General features: G+C 46.1%; 1 protein-coding gene and 1 non-coding gene across 13 annotated transcripts in view; both read left to right on the forward strand.

Moving 5' to 3' along the window:
• Positions 1-17,825, forward strand: part of LOC144679979 (receptor-type tyrosine-protein phosphatase mu) — an 855,381-nt gene that overhangs the window by 300,944 nt on the left and 536,612 nt on the right. For all 12 annotated transcript variants that reach the window (XM_078541013.1, XM_078541014.1, XM_078541019.1 and 9 more), the window contains exon 5: positions 12,881-12,996. In XM_078541013.1, coding sequence (XP_078397139.1) covers positions 12,881-12,996 — 116 coding nt within the window. The remainder of the gene's footprint in view (positions 1-12,880; positions 12,997-17,825) is intronic.
• LOC144680147 (U4atac minor spliceosomal RNA) lies at positions 8,772-8,896 on the forward strand. Its single transcript, XR_013576507.1, has one exon. It is a non-coding gene; the product is annotated as a U4atac minor spliceosomal RNA (small nuclear RNA).

The following is a 17,825-nucleotide window of genomic DNA, read 5'->3' on the forward strand; positions in this document are numbered from 1 at the left end:
GGCCCATTATGTCTGTGCCGGCTCTTTGAGAGAGCTACCAAATTTAGCCTTATGACCCAACCTTTTCCTCCTTAGTTCTGAAAATTTGCCCCCTGTCAGTATATGTCCGAATGCCTTTTGAAAATTTCAGTGGAACCCACCACTTTTTCAGACACCTTACCAACTCTGTGTGAAGAAATTTCTCATTCTCCTTCTAGTTCTCCTGCCAATTATTTTAAATCCGTGATCTCCGGCTACTCACCCATTTGCCAGAGGAAGCGGTTTCTTCCTACTTGCTCCTATTAAAACGCTCAAAATTTTGAATCCTCTATTAGCTCCCTATTTAATCTTCTCTGCTCTAAAGAGATTAGTCCCAGCTTCTTCAATCTTTTCCCATAACTGAGCTCCTCCAGCCGCTTCTTTCTTTATCCTGGGGACCGTGGGCACAGTGACATTCCAAGTTGCAGTAAGCCTTGGCGTAAGATTACTGAATATTTATCTCAACACTTTAGTTTGCTGAAGAGAGGGTCACCTGTGCTAAACCTGATTATATTTCTCCCATTTATTTGCCTAATTGTACTTATTAAAATTTGCAAATGAAGCAGCGTGAGCAGCGCTGGTGGGATAATTGATGAGTAAAATCTTTGGTTTTGCTGAGCTGTTGAAAATGAGCAGTCAGCTGTTGCACTTCTCTTCGAAGGGAAACTTCAAGCTTCAAGCAGAAAATTGGCACCTCAACTGCATTAGACCCAATTCTCCACAGGGTTTGTTGGTAATGGCAAAATCCCTGTGTCGGAAGTGGATGACTCTCCCAAAGTGCACTGACTTGCCTTCTGAAACCAAACAGAAAGCACTTTAAAAAAAAAATCTGAAGGTTAATCAGTCTCTGCGGGGTGAATCAACAGGTTGAAGACTTGGGTGTAAGCCATCACTTGTGAGAAAGGGTCCATACAAGTGTTAACTTGTCTGCTCTCTCCAGCGGGGCTAACTGACCTGCTGAGCGTTTACAGCATTTTCTTTTTTCCTGTCTCAGAATTCCAACATCTGCAGTCTTTCTCCCCCACTTTTAGACCTGTCCTCTGTCCAGTTTCCAGGCTCAAGTCATTCAAATAAATATTTGAGCTTTCTGCAAGGATTGTGCCTTACACATAGATTCCACCTAACTCAGAGATGGGGAGGGAATCTTCCAAGCGTCAGGACTGAAAAGAGCTGCAGGTCAAACTGGAAGGAATTTGGTTGTTTTAAGGCATGGGGCAAAATAGGGAATAAAATGGATGAATGGACAATGTTTTTACAGTAGTTTTGAGAGGCGGTATTGGAGCAGGGGAAGGTGGAAGAAGTGATGGGTAAAAGAAATGCGAGACAACCCCAATGTAGAGGCAGGTAGTACAGAATCCAATTCATGTTTGATGCACAATGAAATGAAAATGCTGCTGAGCAAACTGATGCAAGAGGCATTGCCCTAACTTGACCCTTCAGAACAGTCTGTCCCAAGGTGACCAATGCTCCATACCTGTCAGGAAATGGAAACCAGGCTTAATATTGCAGGTCAGAGGAAGAGATTATAGAAGAAGATGGCAGGCTTTAAGAAAGCTGGCAAGATAAGAACAATAGACAATTACATCTACTAGGGTAGATCAGGGTGTTCAACTTGGAACCTTAGCAATTTAAATCTAAAAGAATCTGAGCCACTCGGGTCCTATTTTTCAGGACATAATGGATTCGTTCATTTAACAGGAACATGAATTTAAACCGTGACCTCCAAGACACCACGATTTTTTTATTTGTTCATGGGATGTGGACGCTGCTGGCTAGAGCAACATTTGTTGCCCATACCTAATTGCCCCTGAGAAGATGGTGGTGAACTGCAGTCCATGTGTTGTGGGAGCAGCCACAGTGCTGTTAGGAAAGGAGTTCTAGGATTTGACCCAGCCACAGTGAAGGGACGGCGATATAGTTCCAAGTCAAGATGGTGCGTGCCTTAGAGCAGAACTTGAAAATGGTGGTGCACCTGCTGCCCTTGGCCTTCTAGGTGGTAGAGTACACAGGTTTAGAAGGTGTTATCGAAGGAATTTCTGCAGTGTATCTTGTAGATGGTGCACACTGTTGCCACTGTGGTGGAGGGCATGAATGTTTAAGTTGGTGAAAGGGGTGCCAATCAAGTGGGCTGCTTTGACCTTGATGATGTTGAACTTCTTGTGCGTTGTTGGAGCCGCAATCATCCAGGCAAGTGAAGAGTATTTTGTCACATTCCTAACTTGTGCCTTGTAGATGGCGGACAGGCTTTGGGGAGTCAAGAGGTGAGTTACTCACCACAGGTTTCCTACCCTCTGACCTACTGTTGTAACCACAGTATTTATCTGGCTAGTCCAGTTCAGTTTCTGGTCAATCGTAACCCCCAGGAGGCTAATAGTGGGGGATTCAGCGATGGTACTGCCATTGAATGTCAATGATGATTTTATTCTCTCTTGTTGGAGATAGTCATTACCTGGCACTTGTGTGGCACAAATGTTACTATACGCATCAATATAAACCTTAAAAACAAAAGCCTGGACACCCCTTTGGTAATTGGCCCAAGATTGCATGATGCAAATGTTGTTGTAGGTTTGTTCCACAGGCTGGAACCTTTTGCTCTCACTGGTGGCAAGCTTGGAGGCAGGAAGGGCATTTACTTAGGTGGGATGGTGGCATACTGGAACTCTGCCACCTTTCCACCTCCACCAGAATTAAGTTCTGGGCGAGAAGGCCCATGGTCGACCTTCCCACCCCACTACCAATTGAGCCCTTAATAGGCCAATTAATGACCACTTAAGGCCCTCATCCCGCCAACGTGATATTAACCCAGGTTTTTCGCCATGTAGCCTGCATGACAGGGGAACCTATGCGGGCTGCTTGACAACTTGTGGGGGTGGGAGGGATGGGGGATGGGTGGAGGGGGGCCTTCCATCAAAGACAAGCAGTACCTTATCGAGAGACTAGACATCAGGAAGGGGATGGCCTGCTGAGACCCACCCTCCTACCCTTGTTTTCAAACCCTCACACTGTGAACCCCCTCCCCCACCCCCTCACATTACTCAAATGTAGCCTGGATTCTCCACAATCCTGGGAGTCCAGAGGGTGTCCTTCCAGCAGCAGCCACAGCCTCCTCAGTGGCGCTACTGAGCACAACAGCTGCTGCCCTCTGATTGGCCAGTAGCTCTCACTAGGTGGGACTTCCGCCCCTGGGGCCTTGATTCCAAGGGAAGGCCCACCATTGGCCTCGCCACTACCTGATTGACCTGTGGTTTGGTGAGCCTTCTCGGTAAAAGGCAGCACAGGTCTCTCACCAACTCTCCAGCCAGCAGGAAGACCTCCGATGCTACAACAAGACCCCACGCACTGTTTTTGCTCAGCCACGCCCAAACTCTTGAATCCCTTTGATTGTATCTTACGCAAACCCGCCTCTCAACAGTCAAGCTGCAACTTACAATTGAAAGCCTTGCTGCACTCATCACTTCCAAAGGCTTCACAAATCAAATTATTATCAAACAAGTATGGTCATTTGCCCAAGAGGGCCTGTAGATTTGTTACACTGTATGCACACCTTCAACTTGCAACATCTTCTGAGTATTTTTGGCATGCGTTCTGATAGATTTTCACCTGCTATTGGCATCCAATACTGCTATCGTGGGTGGGAGGGGATTTCAAATTTAACTCCACCTACTCCTAAGATAGTGTAATCGATCATGGTCGATTATGTTCCTATATCCCATGACCTTCATTGACTCCAGGTCCGGCAATGCTTCAATTTTAAAATTCCCACCCTTGTCTTCAAATCCTTCGATGTCCCGCCCACCCCTCTTATCTTTATAACCATCCACCAGCTCTATAACCCTCCAAGATCTCTGCACTCCTCCAATTCTAGCCTCTTGCTCATCCTTGAATTTCTTTGCCCCAGTACAGGTGGCTGTGCATTTCAGCTGCGTAGGCCTGAAGCTCTAGAATTCCCTTTTTAAGCCTCTCAACATTTCTACCTCTGAAGATGCTTCTCAGAATCTACCTCTTTGACCAAGCTTTTGACCACTTTTCCTAAGATTAATTTTTGCGGTTCAGAGTCAAATTTTGTTTGGTAATAGGCCTGTCTGCGGCAGCTGTGTATTGTTCCAAGAGGCAAGCAGCCCAGGCTATGTGGCAATCCTACTCAAAGTCAGGTTCACCCAGGATCATTCACCGGGGGCAGTGGTGGCCAATAAAACTCAGCAGGCCTGGCAGCATCTGTGGAGGGAGAAATAGAGTCAACGTTTCAAGTCCATATGACTCCACTTCAGAGCTAGAGTTGGCCCAGCACAAAAAATTCAATCATACCAACTTTGTGATGGATTTCTGTCAAAGCTGAAAATCTGAGCCTATGCCATTGATGGGACATGAAACAGGTTCCCACACTGATCTATGGGGGACCTCCCTTAATGCCAATCCAACACCCTGAAGTAACACTGACCTTCTTCTTTTCAGCCAGTTTCTCATTCATCTGTTCATCCTTTCAGCATGTGTAACACCTGCCTAGCAGCATCTTGTGAATGTCTTTTTTGGAAGTCCAGGTCTAAATTATCGTAAGGTTTACTACAAGTGACTTGAGAAGGCACCACAGGCAGGATTTCCTTGTTGGCCAATGTTTAGCAAGTTTTTAATGACATGGATTATTCTCAAATTTTCCCCTGATAATTTCAGCATTGGTTCACTGTGCAGAACAAATTTACATTCATACAAGTGAATGTGTGCTTGATGCACATACTCTCTCCTTTATAGATTAACTGCCCCTCTCTTTATTTTGGGCAGCAAAACCAAATTATTGGTATTGAGCCATCTGGGACACTTCTAACTGCAGTTAAGGTAAAAGCTTGGTGGAAAGGGACATATAGTTGTTAAATCGAGGCAGCACGTCAGGCAAAACTGCACATTCCTGCTGTGTGATTTTCCAACCATTAAAATAAATGTGAAACATTGCAGGCTGGTATGAGCTTTTGCAGTACACGCTCCCAGGGCACACCAAGCATACCATTGGCTCATTGTTGCAAGAGTTATCCTTTGGATTAGATGTTAAATTTTATTTTTGTTATTTCATGGATGTGAACTGGCAAGAACAGCACTTATTGCCAATCCTTAGTTGCGCTCGAGAAAGTGGTGGTGAGCCATGCTGAGTTGTGGACGGAAATGAACGCAATGCAGTCATCAGTGAACATCCCCATTCTGACCTTATGCCTGGGCCTGTTAATTGTATAAATTACAGTTACGTGTATACAGTTGGGGAGCACTCATTGGAACAACACTTGTGCGCATAATTAGTGACAGTAGTAGGGAGGTGGTGGTGTGGTGGTAATGTCACTGAGCCAATAATCCAGAGGCCCAGGCTAATTCTCTGGGGGCAAGGGTTCAAATCTCACCTGATTTGCTGATATTTAGCACTGCAGCAGCTGGAGTGCATTATCAGCCCCAGGATTTACATTTTAACTCGATAAAGTTTAAAGTTTCTTTAAAGTTTAACTTTTTTGTTGCAGTGCCCCTTTAAGGGGCTGTTAGTTTGTTTATTCTATTGGTTTTAAAAGAGTATAAAGTGGTTTAAGTCCCACTCCAGGACTTGATGGCCAAGGAAGGTGTGTTCATAACATGGCCGAACAGGTTGATTATCAGCCTCCTTCCAACACGCCTGATGGCAGGCGGTAAGAGTGAGAGAGTTTCCTGGTCAGCCATACTACAGAAGGCAACAGCTAACCACTGCAGCACTTTGCCAAGCACAATCATGGATCAATCCAGTAGAAATCGATAGTCGCTAATTCCCTCTTAGGGCATGGTGGCTGAAGGTGGAGGAAAGATATGTGACTCACAGATAAATTATTTAAAAAAGGGAAAAGAGACAAAAAGGGACGCTATCCTGTGCAACAGGTGATTAAGATAGTTCAAGGATGCTTGTATTTTCTGCAGCCTTGAGGGGGTCTGTGTTCCACATTTACATAGATTGTGAGAGATTGCAGCCCCTTTTTGATTTGGTTGCACTTCAGCCACACACTCTCCTGATCTTTAGCCACCTGGTCTGGAGGGGAGGGTGGGTGGGCAGATAGGAGGACCTGCTTGTTAGCCCACTCCTGGACCTGGCCAAGGTGACCATTAACAGGTCCAGTCAGCGGGCCGTGGAGAGGGTCGTTACACCCAACTGTCTGCCCCTATTTTGCGGCTATGTTTGTGGCCAGTTGTCCCTGGAGAGGGGGCGTGCGGCGTCTGCCAGTGCGCTTGAGGCTTTCTGCGACCAGCGGGCGCCTCAGGGGTGGTGTGCATCATCAATCCCTGGAACATTATTTTAATTTAATTTGACAAGCTTCCATTAAAGTTTTGTCTTTTGTTACAGTGCCCCTTTAAGGGGATGTTAATTTGTTCATTAGCTTATTTGTTAGTCTATTTTCTTTTATTGATGCTCTAAGGAGTATAAAAAGAAACACTGTCACGTGCAACAGGCAGTTAAGATGTTTCACGGACTCCCAGACCGCCTGTGTTTTCTGGCCTTGAGGAGTCCATGTTCCATGCATATGTAGGTTGCCCAGGGTTACAACCCCTTTTCCATTATTTGAGGGGCTGCTCCTCAAGATTTGTTGGCACTTCAGCGTCACGCTCCTGACCTTTGGCCACCGGGTGTGGAGTGGGGGTGGTCAGGGCTGATGACCTCCTTGTTGGCCTGCTCCTGGGCCTGGCCAGGGTGACCATTAACAGGTCCAGACAGCGGGCGACTGAGAGGTCATTCGAACTGACCGTCTGCCCTTCTTCCATGGCTACGTTCACACCCGGGAGTCCCTGGAGAAGGAGCGTGTGGTGTCTGCCAATATGCTTGAGGCCTTCCCCAGCTGGCGCCACAGGGGCTAGAGTGCATCATCAGTCCTCGGAACATTATTTTAATTTGGTTTGATAAGTCACCTTTAAAGTTTTGTTTTTGTTACAGTCCCCTTTAAGGGGCTGTTAATTAGTTTATTTGTCCATTTGTTTAATTTTTCTGCTCAACGGAGTATAAAGAGACACTGTTCTGAACAACAGAAGATTATGTAGGCTCGAGGATTTCCAAGCTGCCTGTACTTTCTGCAGAGTCTGTGATCCACATTTGCCCAAGTTTGTAGCTCCTATTCCATTATTTGAGGGGCTGCTCCTCACGTTTTGTTTGCATTTCAGCCCAATGCCCCTGATCTTTGACCACCATCTTTGGTGGGGGACGGGCAGGGCAAAATACCTCCCATTTAGGCGGCTCCTGGGACTGGGCCAAGGGGCACATTAATTGGTCCAGGCAGCGGGCAGGTGAGGGAATCGCTGAGCCTGACTGCCTGCCTCTCTTCTGCAGCTAGGAGCTCGCCAGAATGTCCTTGGAGAGGGAGCATGTGGTGTCCACCGGTACATGCTTGAGGCCTTCCGTGACCCATGGGTGTTGCAGGGGTTGGAGTGCATTATCACCCCCCAGGAATGTTACTTAAATTTAACTTCATAAGTTTCTGCTAACGCCTTTGATTTTTCTTTTTACAGAGCCCCTTTAAGGGCCTGTTAATTAGTTTATTAGTTAATTTGTTTATTTGACTTCTACTCAAAACAGTAAAAGGAGACGCTGCTGCTCTCGCGGTGTTGAGGCCGCTCAGGCGTGTGGAGCATTCCCGCCCAAACTAACCCCTGTTCGGATGGAATTCCTCATTGGCCCCAGGGGCCTGAAATCTCTCTTGGAATCCTCGGCCCCACAGTCTGAGCCGCCTTGTGGAATTTCCCCCTGTGCCGTTCCATTCTGCGCCAAGGGGTTTCCTGTCCGGGCTGCTGCTTCACACCCTCCTCTTCCCTGCTCTCATCAGCCGTGACATTCCAACCTGCCATCCGGAGGTGGCAGGACCACTGCTGGGAGGCTCGCTATGTGGGTATCCTCCCTTTTCCTATCTGGAATTTGGCAGGCCCATGCAATAGAATATTAAGTTGGTTCATGGATTCCCAGGCTGCCTGTAATTTCTGTGGCATTGAGGAGTCCTGTGTCCAATGTATATTTTGAATGTGTGAAGTTGCAGCCTCTGTTTCAATAACTTTGATGAATGAACTACCCCCTAAAGGGGCACTGTAACAACAAAAAACTTAAAGGAAACTTATCAAATTAAAATAACATTTTGAGGGGAGATGATGCATTGCCAATCATACGGCACCCACCGGCTACAGAAGGTTTCCAAGTGGACCGATGGACACCGTGTGCTCCCTCTAGCTGGGCACAGTGGCAGCCATGAAAGAGAGGCAGGGTGTCAGGTCAAACAACCCCCTCAATCTCTCCCTGTCTGGATCTGTTAATTGCCACTTTGGCCAGGCCCAGGAACAGCGCAGTTAATAAAGCATGCAGTATCCTAGGCTTTATTTATAGGGCCTGTCACCTTTGAAAAGGATCAACACCAATGTCTTACTGCTGCAATGAACACCCTCGAGCAGAGCCTGTCCATATCTAATGGTGACCATGAAACCATTGTCGATTGTCATAAAAACCCATCTGGTTCACTAATGCCCTTTAGGGAAGGAAATCTGCTGTCCTTACCTGGTCTGGTCTACATGTGACTCCAGATCCACAATAACATGGGTTGACTCTTAAGTGCTTTCTGAACAAGGGCAATTAGGGATGGGCAACAAATGCTGCCCTAGCCAGTGACGCCCACATCCCGTGAACAAATATAAAAAAAGAGTTTATTTGTTTATTTGATTTCACACAAAAGTGTATGAAGAGACATTTATTGACATCGTTGGCAGGTTGTAGAATTAGGAGATAAACTGCCCTTATCTTGGGGTTGTGTGGCTGTTCAATGAATGTATGGTCAGAAAAGCACTGCTAACACCATTACAACACTTGTGCTTCACCTAGGTATCTTTGTAGTATGGTGCAATTTTTGGAACCCTTTTAGACCCTGTCTTACTAACTTAAGTTGGGAGTTTTTTTCAGTTCTGACAAGATTAACCTACGTTAGTAATGGTTCACTTGTGAATAAATTTAAAACTAAGTTAAGATTGATTTCTGGTCTCCTCCTTCACCAACTGGCTGTCAGAAGTTTAACAGTGAGAAGGTGATTGATGAAGCAACTGAACATGGTTGAGCCTAGGACATGATCCTGAGTCTCATTGAGCCCGTTGCTGTTGTTCAGTTGGACATTTAAGATTTCAGGGCAACGTTTGAAGAAGGGTTGGGAATTCTCACTGGTTTTAGTCATTGTTATACCTCTCAACTAATAGCAGAAGAAGACAGATTAACTGGTCAATAATTTAATTGCTGGTTGTGGCCTGTCATTGGTGTAGAATGGCTGACACCTTTAACTGATTGACATGTCAGTTCAAAATCATGTGTGAAGTACTTTAAGATGATGAGATGCAGTATAAGTGGAAGTATTTTTACTGAACTCCTCTACCCCTAGTCTGACACAATTCTGTCCCAAACTTCTCCATCTCTAGCTCTCTCCCCTTCTTGAAGATATTCCCTAAAGCTAACTCCTTGACCAAGCTTTTGGTCAGCTCTCCTGACATGTTTTATGTTTGCGAATGTTCCTGTGAAGTGCCTTGACATGTTTTACCATGTTAAAAGTGCTATGTAATGAAAGATAGTGTTATTGTTGTGTAAAGTACTTTTGAGATGCTGCAGGTATGAGCACAATTAGAGGGTCACTCAAGAGTCCATTGCGTATCCTAGTATACATGAGCAGACGAATATGCATCATGCCAGTGCATTGCATTGTAAGGTTGCTTTGCTGGGTTCACCTTGCCAAATAATAATGCAACAAAGGTTGCGGTTTGAAGTAGTTTGAAACATGCATAGGTTTCTGGAGTATTAGCAATCATACAAAGTTCAGAAAAAATTAACAAAGTCCCTGTTTAATTGGGTGAGAGGAAGCGCATTGTAGGAGGCATAATTCTCTTGGTATTATGAAAAGTTCTGGCTGCTCTTACACTGATAGAACTTCTAAGACTATTCACCTTAATTCTGTTATCCTTTGGTTGCCTGACAGTTTTTAATATGTCGGACACAATCTACCAAGCAGAGTTTTTAGTTTTCCTGTTGGGAGTCAAAAATGAAGTAACCGATGTGCACGTACAGACCTGTTCGTTCTTTATTCTTCCTTCCTTCTTTTCCAACCCTCCATCTCTCTCTTCTTCCTTGCCGGAAGAATCCCTCTCCAAACCAACATCCTAAAATGAAGGCGCTCTGCCTTGTTAGACTACAGCTAAGCTGTTTTCCCCAGAAAGAATAAAGCAGCCCTTTAAGTGTCAGCTGCAACCTTTAGGAGCTGTTGTTGTGTACGAAGTCTTTACCCTCTGTCCTCTTCTGACATCAGCAAGCTCCTGCTGGAAGACCCAAGCCTAGCTGGGGTTGACTGTGAGTACATAACAAAGCTGGCTTGACAAAATCCCATAAGGGGTCCTAAGGTTACATCAGCGAGCATTATGTTTGCTGCCCTTTGACCCCACTGCTTCAAACCGGGATTGGAAAGTCAGTTCTGCTGTGCCTTGTCTTGTGGGTAGATTTACAAATTAGTCACTCTGGCATGGAGATTCGCTAGTACATACCGAGAACTCGGAGCTCAGTGTTCATTTAGAGCTATGTACACCACCCCGTCCATATCCCCCCATAATGATAAGCTGGTGTCCCTTATGCTGCAATATACATAAATCATTGTGCACAACTGAGGCAAGATTCTCCTTGGGGTCCAGTGTTCTGTAATTTTTGTGCCATTTCCTTTGTAATTTACTGTGTGAATGAAGAGGGGAGAGACTAGTCAAACAAAGGCCAAATACGGCAATTGTTGGAAATCTGAAATGAAAACAGAAGATGCTGAAAAATGCTCAGCAGGTCAGCCAGCATCTGTTCACTTTTCAGGGAAATGTAAAGTCTTCAAGGGAAAAACAACATAAGAATTTAAGAACTAGGAGTAGGAGGAGACCATTTGGCCCATTGAGCCTGTTGCTCCGTTTAATACAATAATGGGCTTCAGTTTCATTTTCCTACCCGACCCCCAATCCCTTGATTCCCTGAATGGACGAAAAGTGTCCATCACTGCCCTAACCATAGGGCTGCAACTTCCTCGGAGTGGCAGTCAGCGTCGGATTGTCACTCCATGCCTACTTACCTACGCCAAATTTCTTCCGTGCCTGTCTCACCTGACCTTCCGACTCACGCTGGGTGAGAACCAGGCAGTGCGGCTGCCTCCCAGATCCAGTGTTGCAGCCCAGCACTGTCGGATTGAAGGGAGACACGCGCCCCCCCCCCCCCCCCTTTTTACGGCACTAGCTGCTGTAAAGCAGGTGGGTTTAAAGGTCCAATGGAAATTGACAGCCAGGCAGAAGGTAAATGGATAGGATTTGGAGGATGGGGGTGTTCGGATGCCGGGTGGGGATGGGGGGAGGGTTTCGGACATCGGGAGGGTGTTGGGGGTGTCGGACATTCGAGGTGGTAGGGGGGTCAGACATTTGGGATGGGGTGGGGGGGTCGGACATTCGGAATGGTGAGGGGGGTGGTTGGATATTCAGGGTGGTGGGGGTGTCGGACATTCGGGGTAGTGAGGGGTTTCAGACGTTTGGGAGGGGGTGGGGGGGTCGTTTATTCGGGAGGGGTTTGGAGATTCGGGAGGGGTTGGGGTCAGACACTTGGGGGTGGAGGCTGGTTGGGGTCGGACATTCAGGAGGAGAGTTGGGGTAGTTAGACATTCGAGGGTGGCGGGTGGGGGGTGGGTCGGACATCAGGCATTGTGTGTCTGGTCGGACCTCGGGGGTGGTGGGTTTCGGTCAGGGCGGGAAGCGAGAGTCGAGCCCAACGTGGGGGGTGGTTGGATGAGGAGTCCCGTTCGGATTGGGGAATCACATGGTGGGTCAGAGGACTGGGGAATACCATGGAGGGTGATTAGTCAGGGGTGGGGGAGTACCCTGGGAGGGTGGGGGTATTGGGATTCCGGTGGGGGGTCGTTCTGGGTCTTTACAATTGTTACCCAGAAGTTAGAAGAGGTTTTAATCCTTCTAACTATTTCTGAGTAAACATTGGAGTAGCCCTATCGGAATCATCCAAAGTTTGCATTTAAATCGCATTTTCGGATGGTTCCCAGCACAGCGCAATTGCCAAGTGGAAATGTGCACTTCTGGGCAATTGCCGTGCAAGTGCTTACCTGTGGAGTTCCGAGAGGGATTCCCCAGCGCATCTTTGGGGTATCCCCCAAATCTAACGCTGGGGAGATGGGAAATTACCGCCCATATTCAATGATAGTGCATCCACAACCCCCCCAGAGCAGAGCATTCTTTGAGTGAAGAAATTTTTCCTCATCTCAATCTCTTACCCTGAAACTGCACCCCATTATTCGAGAGTATCCAGCCAGGGGAAACAACCTCTCAGTGTCTACCCTGTCAATCCCCTTCAGAACCTTGAATGTTTCAATGAGATCACCTCTTGTTCTTCTAAACTCCAGGGAATATCAAAAACTTTACTCATCCTCTCATCATAGGACAACCCTCTCATCCCAGATACCAATTTGGTGAACATCGCTGTACTGCCTCCAATGCAAGTGTATCCTTCCCTATAATATGGAGACCAAAACTACACACAGTATTCTCACCAAAGCCCTGTACAATTGTAGCAACACTTCTCTGTTCTTGTACACTTGCAATGAAAGCCAGCACGTCATTCGCTTTCCTAATTGCTGTTGTACCTGCATGCTAACTTTTTATCTCCCTTGTATGAGTCCACCCAAGTCTCTCTGAACAAGTTCACAGCCTGTTCTTGAGCACCATGGGCTAGTAAGTCAATCTAATTCCCACAGTATTGTACAAAGTGCGAGTGGTCTATGATGTACTGCACATTTTCCCACCTTGTTAAAAATACACTTAACTTTGTTCTTCTTCTCATCAGCCAAATCTCCCCATTTCCGTCGCCTGCAGAATGTAGAAGTTAATGCTGGGCAGAACGCCACATTCCAGTGTATGGCCAATGGACAGACATCGTTCTCTGACAAGCTATGGCTACAGGTAAAAAAAAAAAGGAATTAAACAAAATGGATATTGTTCCAGTCACCTTGATGTGAAATGATTGTCCCTTCATCTGTTTCCCTAGACTGGCTTGCTGTTATCATACAGAGAGTCAGTCAGCAAGATTGTCAGCCTCAGGAACAATAACTACTCCCATAGCTTTAGCACAATTACACTCTTTTTTTAATTTCCAATTAACCGCTCTTCTCTCCTGAAGGCAGTGCATCAGAGGTGAGGTGAGAGCGACTGCCCAATCCCATGCTCTCCATATAGCACTGAAAATGTTTTCCTCTTTAAGTACATATCCAATTCCTTTTTGACAGTTACTTCCTCAACCCTTTCAGGCAGTGCATTCCGGACTATAACTACTCATTGCATGAAAAAAGGCTGTGTCTGCTGCCAGTGCCGTGCATGTCCAGTTGCATGTGTGGCTGCCATCTTTATCGGGGGCAATGTGCAGCAGGGCACATGCGCGGTTATCACAACCTGGAGTTGCAAACATTAAAGCGCCGGCAGCATCAAGTTAACAGCTTTTACTAAATGGAAGCAGTGTCTTTATAACGTTTGCAATTGCAGCCTTCCCATAGTTTCTAAATCTCCCACTCCGGACCCTCTTCCCCTTAATCCCGGTCTGTCACCGGGAAAAGCAGCAGAGCTGCAAATGGAATTGTGGCCATCACCGGCTGGATCAGAAGTTTCCCCTCCCTCCCCATCCCGATCCCCAGAAACTGCAGGGAGGCCACGGCCCAACTGCCCATCCGGAAGCTGGGTGAATGGCTTCAGGATCCACATAAGATTCAAGCAGCGCTATGTCTCCTGCAAATGACATTCTGTGGCTTCTGTGCATGCGCGGACAAGCGCACATGTGCAGGCAGGTATTGGTGGCTGTCTTGCATGGCCATCTTGCGTTGGCAGGAGACATATTGTTAAAAAATATTCTCATCTCCTCAAAGCTTCTTTTCTTGCCAGTTGCCTTAAACCCATGTTCTCTGGTTTCCATGGCTTTTCTCGCAGGGGAAACCATTTCTCCCTATTTACTCTATCAAACCTCTCACAATTTTGAACATCTCTTAGATTTCCTCTTAACTATTCCTGCTCGAATGAGGCCAATCTCAGTTACGCCAATCACTTCGCATAACTGAAATCCCTCGTCCCTAACAGCACTGTGGGTATACCTTCACCATAGGGACTGCAGCAGTCCAAGAAGGCAGCTCACTACCACTTTCTCAAGAGCAATTAGGGATGGGCAATAAATGCTGGCCTAGCCAGCAATGCCCACATGCTGTAATTTAATTTAAAAAATGGTACTATTCTGTTAAATGTTGATTTATTGTGGATACTGAGAAGTGTGACCGAAGAGTGTCCAGCACTTGAGGATTGTGTCCTAGCAATACATCAACATTTTCAGGAGAGAAAGGAATGGAAGAAAACAGACAAAGAATATCATTCAACGGTGATGCTCATAGTGTGGGTGTCTAGTCAGATGTGCGTGTTACATTTAAATCCAATTTATTTCAAAATTGTAACTCTTACTCCTTTAGGAGACCCCAGACATTCAGTGATGAAACGATTTTTAAAGATTTTAGATTACCAAGAAGTTTTATAAAGTTGTCTTCTATTTTAAGATGATCAACCAGTAGAATTGAAAAATAGGTTTTTAAATCAGTCTCACAACATTGGTGATTAAAGCACTGTAGCTGTTGTCACAGCCTCATTACATAACTGCTGAACCACCAACCTGGCACACTGCTGTGAAGCTGAAAAAGCAAGCAATCACTGAGTGACTTTAGAAAATATACAAAGCAACAAGCATGAAAAGACAGAGAACTAGCTGTTGTTTAAGACTTGAGAAGCCTGCCTGGCACTAGTGACCATTTTGCAATGAAATGTTTAATTCATGAAATGCCTTATCTGTGTATCTCATCATAACCATTATTTATGTCCTTTTGTTGCAAGAATATTGATAGTTTGTTATGTTCAAATAGGTTCCTTTGAGTCCTAGAGCAGAATCTTCTGCTCTCGCTGGTGGTGAGCTTGGAGGTGGGAAAGACATTTAATTAGGCGGGATGGTGGTGTACCTGAACCCCGCCACCTCCCTGCCTCCACCAGATTTACATTATGGACAGGAAGACCCATGGTCGAACCTTCCCGCTTCACTGTCAGTTGAGGCCCTTAAGTGGCCAATTAATGACGACTTATGGGCCTCATCCACCACCAACAATATTAATCTAGCTGCAGATGGGCCTGTCGCCATACAGTATGTGGCCAGCTTGTCAGCCCCCAGAGAGGGTGCTGGGGGGAGGTAGGGGTTCCTCAACCATAGGCACCCAGTGCCTGATCGAGGGACTCAACATAGGAAAGGGGTTGCCCGCTGAGAGCCACCCCCTTGCCCTTGCTGCCGACTCCTCTCCCTGCTACCTTAACCTCGCGAAACCCCTCTTGACGTTAATTAGCTCTGATTTGGGTCGCTCCATGATCCTGGAGCTCTGGTGGGGGTGGCTGTCCTTCCAGCAGCAGCCACAGCCTCACCAGTGGCGCTGCTGAGCACAAGGGCAGTGGCATCTGATTGGCTGGCAGCACTCAATAAGCGAGGCTTCCACCCCCGGGTCCTGATTCCAGGGGAAGGCCCGCTGCTGGCCTCGCCACTGCCTGATTAGCTCGCGGATCAGTGGGCCTTTTGTAAAAAAGGCAACATGGGTTTCTTGCCAGCTCTCCAGCCAGCAGGCAAGACCACTGCCGCCTCAATAAGATTCCGCCCCAGAAGTACATAGTTGCAATGCATTTACTAAACGCTGTCTTTTGGGTTCATGTTCATCTTACATTAATAATAAAAAAAATAACTTTCACAATCCACACTTGGGTGTTTCAAATCTGATCCCTTGTAGACGCTTAGTTTGTCTTAGTACCTGAGTTAGGGAGGGAAAGAGAACTTGGGACTATTCCTGATCGCTATCCCTTGGCACCTTTTGAAATGAAGAAATTTGCATTTATATAGCACCCATCATAACTTCAGGGTATCTCAAAGTGTGTTATGGTCCATGAGGTACTTTTGAAGAATAGTCACTATTACAGTGCAGAAAATGTGGCAGCCAAATTTAACATAGCACAGTCCGACAAACATTGATGAGATAATGAGCAGATGATCTGTTCTTTAAGTGACGTTGGCTGAGGGATGAATATTGGCCATAACACAGGGTAGAAACCGCCCGGCTCTTCTTCAAATTGTGCTGTGTGATCTTTTGCCTTCACCTGGAAGGACAGACGGATCATAAGAAATTAAGAAATAGGAACAGGACGAGGCCATGTGGCCCTTTAAGTCTGCTGTGCCATTTAATAAAATCATGGTGATCTTTGGTTTCAACTCCAATTCCTGTCCAATCTCCCTTGATTTCCTTAAATCTATTGATTTCTGTCATGAATGCGCTCAATCGCTGAGCATCCACAGCTGAGAATGAAGGAATTTTGTCTCATTTCAATCAAAATGGCCATCCCCTTATCTTGAGCCTATATGCCCTGTTTCTAGACTCATCAGCCTAGGGAAACAGTGTCTCAGCATCTATCCTGTCAAGGATCATATACGTTTCACTGAGATCACCTCTCATTCTTTTAAACTCCAGACAGCATAGGCCCATTTTACTCAACATTTGGTTTACCATCTCATTCTAAAGATGGCACCTCAGGCAATGCAGCACTCCCTCAGTACTGTGCTGAAGTGCCACCTTAGATTTTGTGCTCATGTCTCGGGAGTGCAACTTAAACCCACAACCTTCCAATTCAGAGGTGATAGTCTTACCAACTTAACCACACCTGCGAGCATGTTTGGGCAGGAGCAGGTTCATTTGTGATGCTTTCACAGTCACTCAGCCTCACAACACCTGTAAAGAATGGAGAGGCATGAGAGGGCATGCAAGAGCAAATATATAACTTCCTATTATGTGGCAGCTGTGAGCTGTGAACAATTCCCAGTGGACACTGCTTTATGAATATCTTTATTTTTTTCTTGTCATTTCTCTCCCTGCTCTTGTCAGGAAGCCCTTTACCTGGCTATGAAGACATGGGCACCAGGTACCCTTTGTTGCCTCGACCAAGTGCCTATTAGTCATCTGTGAACCTTGATAATTTGTGTCACCAGGCAACTCGGACACAGGATGGCACAGTTGAACCTGATTGCCTCACCCACTATCTACACACGCTCACTCACAGCAGGGGTTCTTGGATCGTGATCAGGAACAGGAGGCTGCAGCTGATTAAGATCAGGCCTAACCTTCAAGTAGTGAAAGACAAAAAAAAAGATAACTCCCCTGTGACTGAGAGCAATCAACCCAGCACAGACTGTGCATTGAAATTGGCTTTATTCTGGTGTGTGTGGCACAGGGCTGTGTGCTGTGAACAATTGTTCAAGTGTTATAAACGGCTGGAACATCATACATAGTGGGCACTGCTATATCTAATGTGCTTTTTCAGACAGAGAGACTCCAAACCGGAAGCACCAACTAGAAATGTGATAACCCTCTGCTGTGGCATGACTGGTCAGTTAATCACATCATGGGGCGCCCATTCTGCCAGCTGCGTGTGTTACACCTCAATAAAACTAGAATGAGAACCAGATTGAGGACTGGAAAACTGCAATCCCTTCTCCAGCAGATTTTCTGGCAATGCTTGGCTAGAGATTTCCCAGTAGACAGTTCCTGAATCTTCAAGGAAACCAACCCAACTAATGGGGAGCAATTTTAACATAGGTTGTGAGATGAGATACCCATGGAGTTGGATGGAATGATAGTTTTACAGAGCACCCAATTTTACTCTCCATCAAGCTTAGGGCAAAACCA

The sequence above is a fragment of the Cetorhinus maximus genome, chromosome 4 (assembly GCF_964194155.1).
Source record: "Cetorhinus maximus chromosome 4, sCetMax3.hap1.1, whole genome shotgun sequence".
In the NCBI taxonomy this organism is placed as follows: Eukaryota; Metazoa; Chordata; class Chondrichthyes; order Lamniformes; family Cetorhinidae; genus Cetorhinus; species Cetorhinus maximus.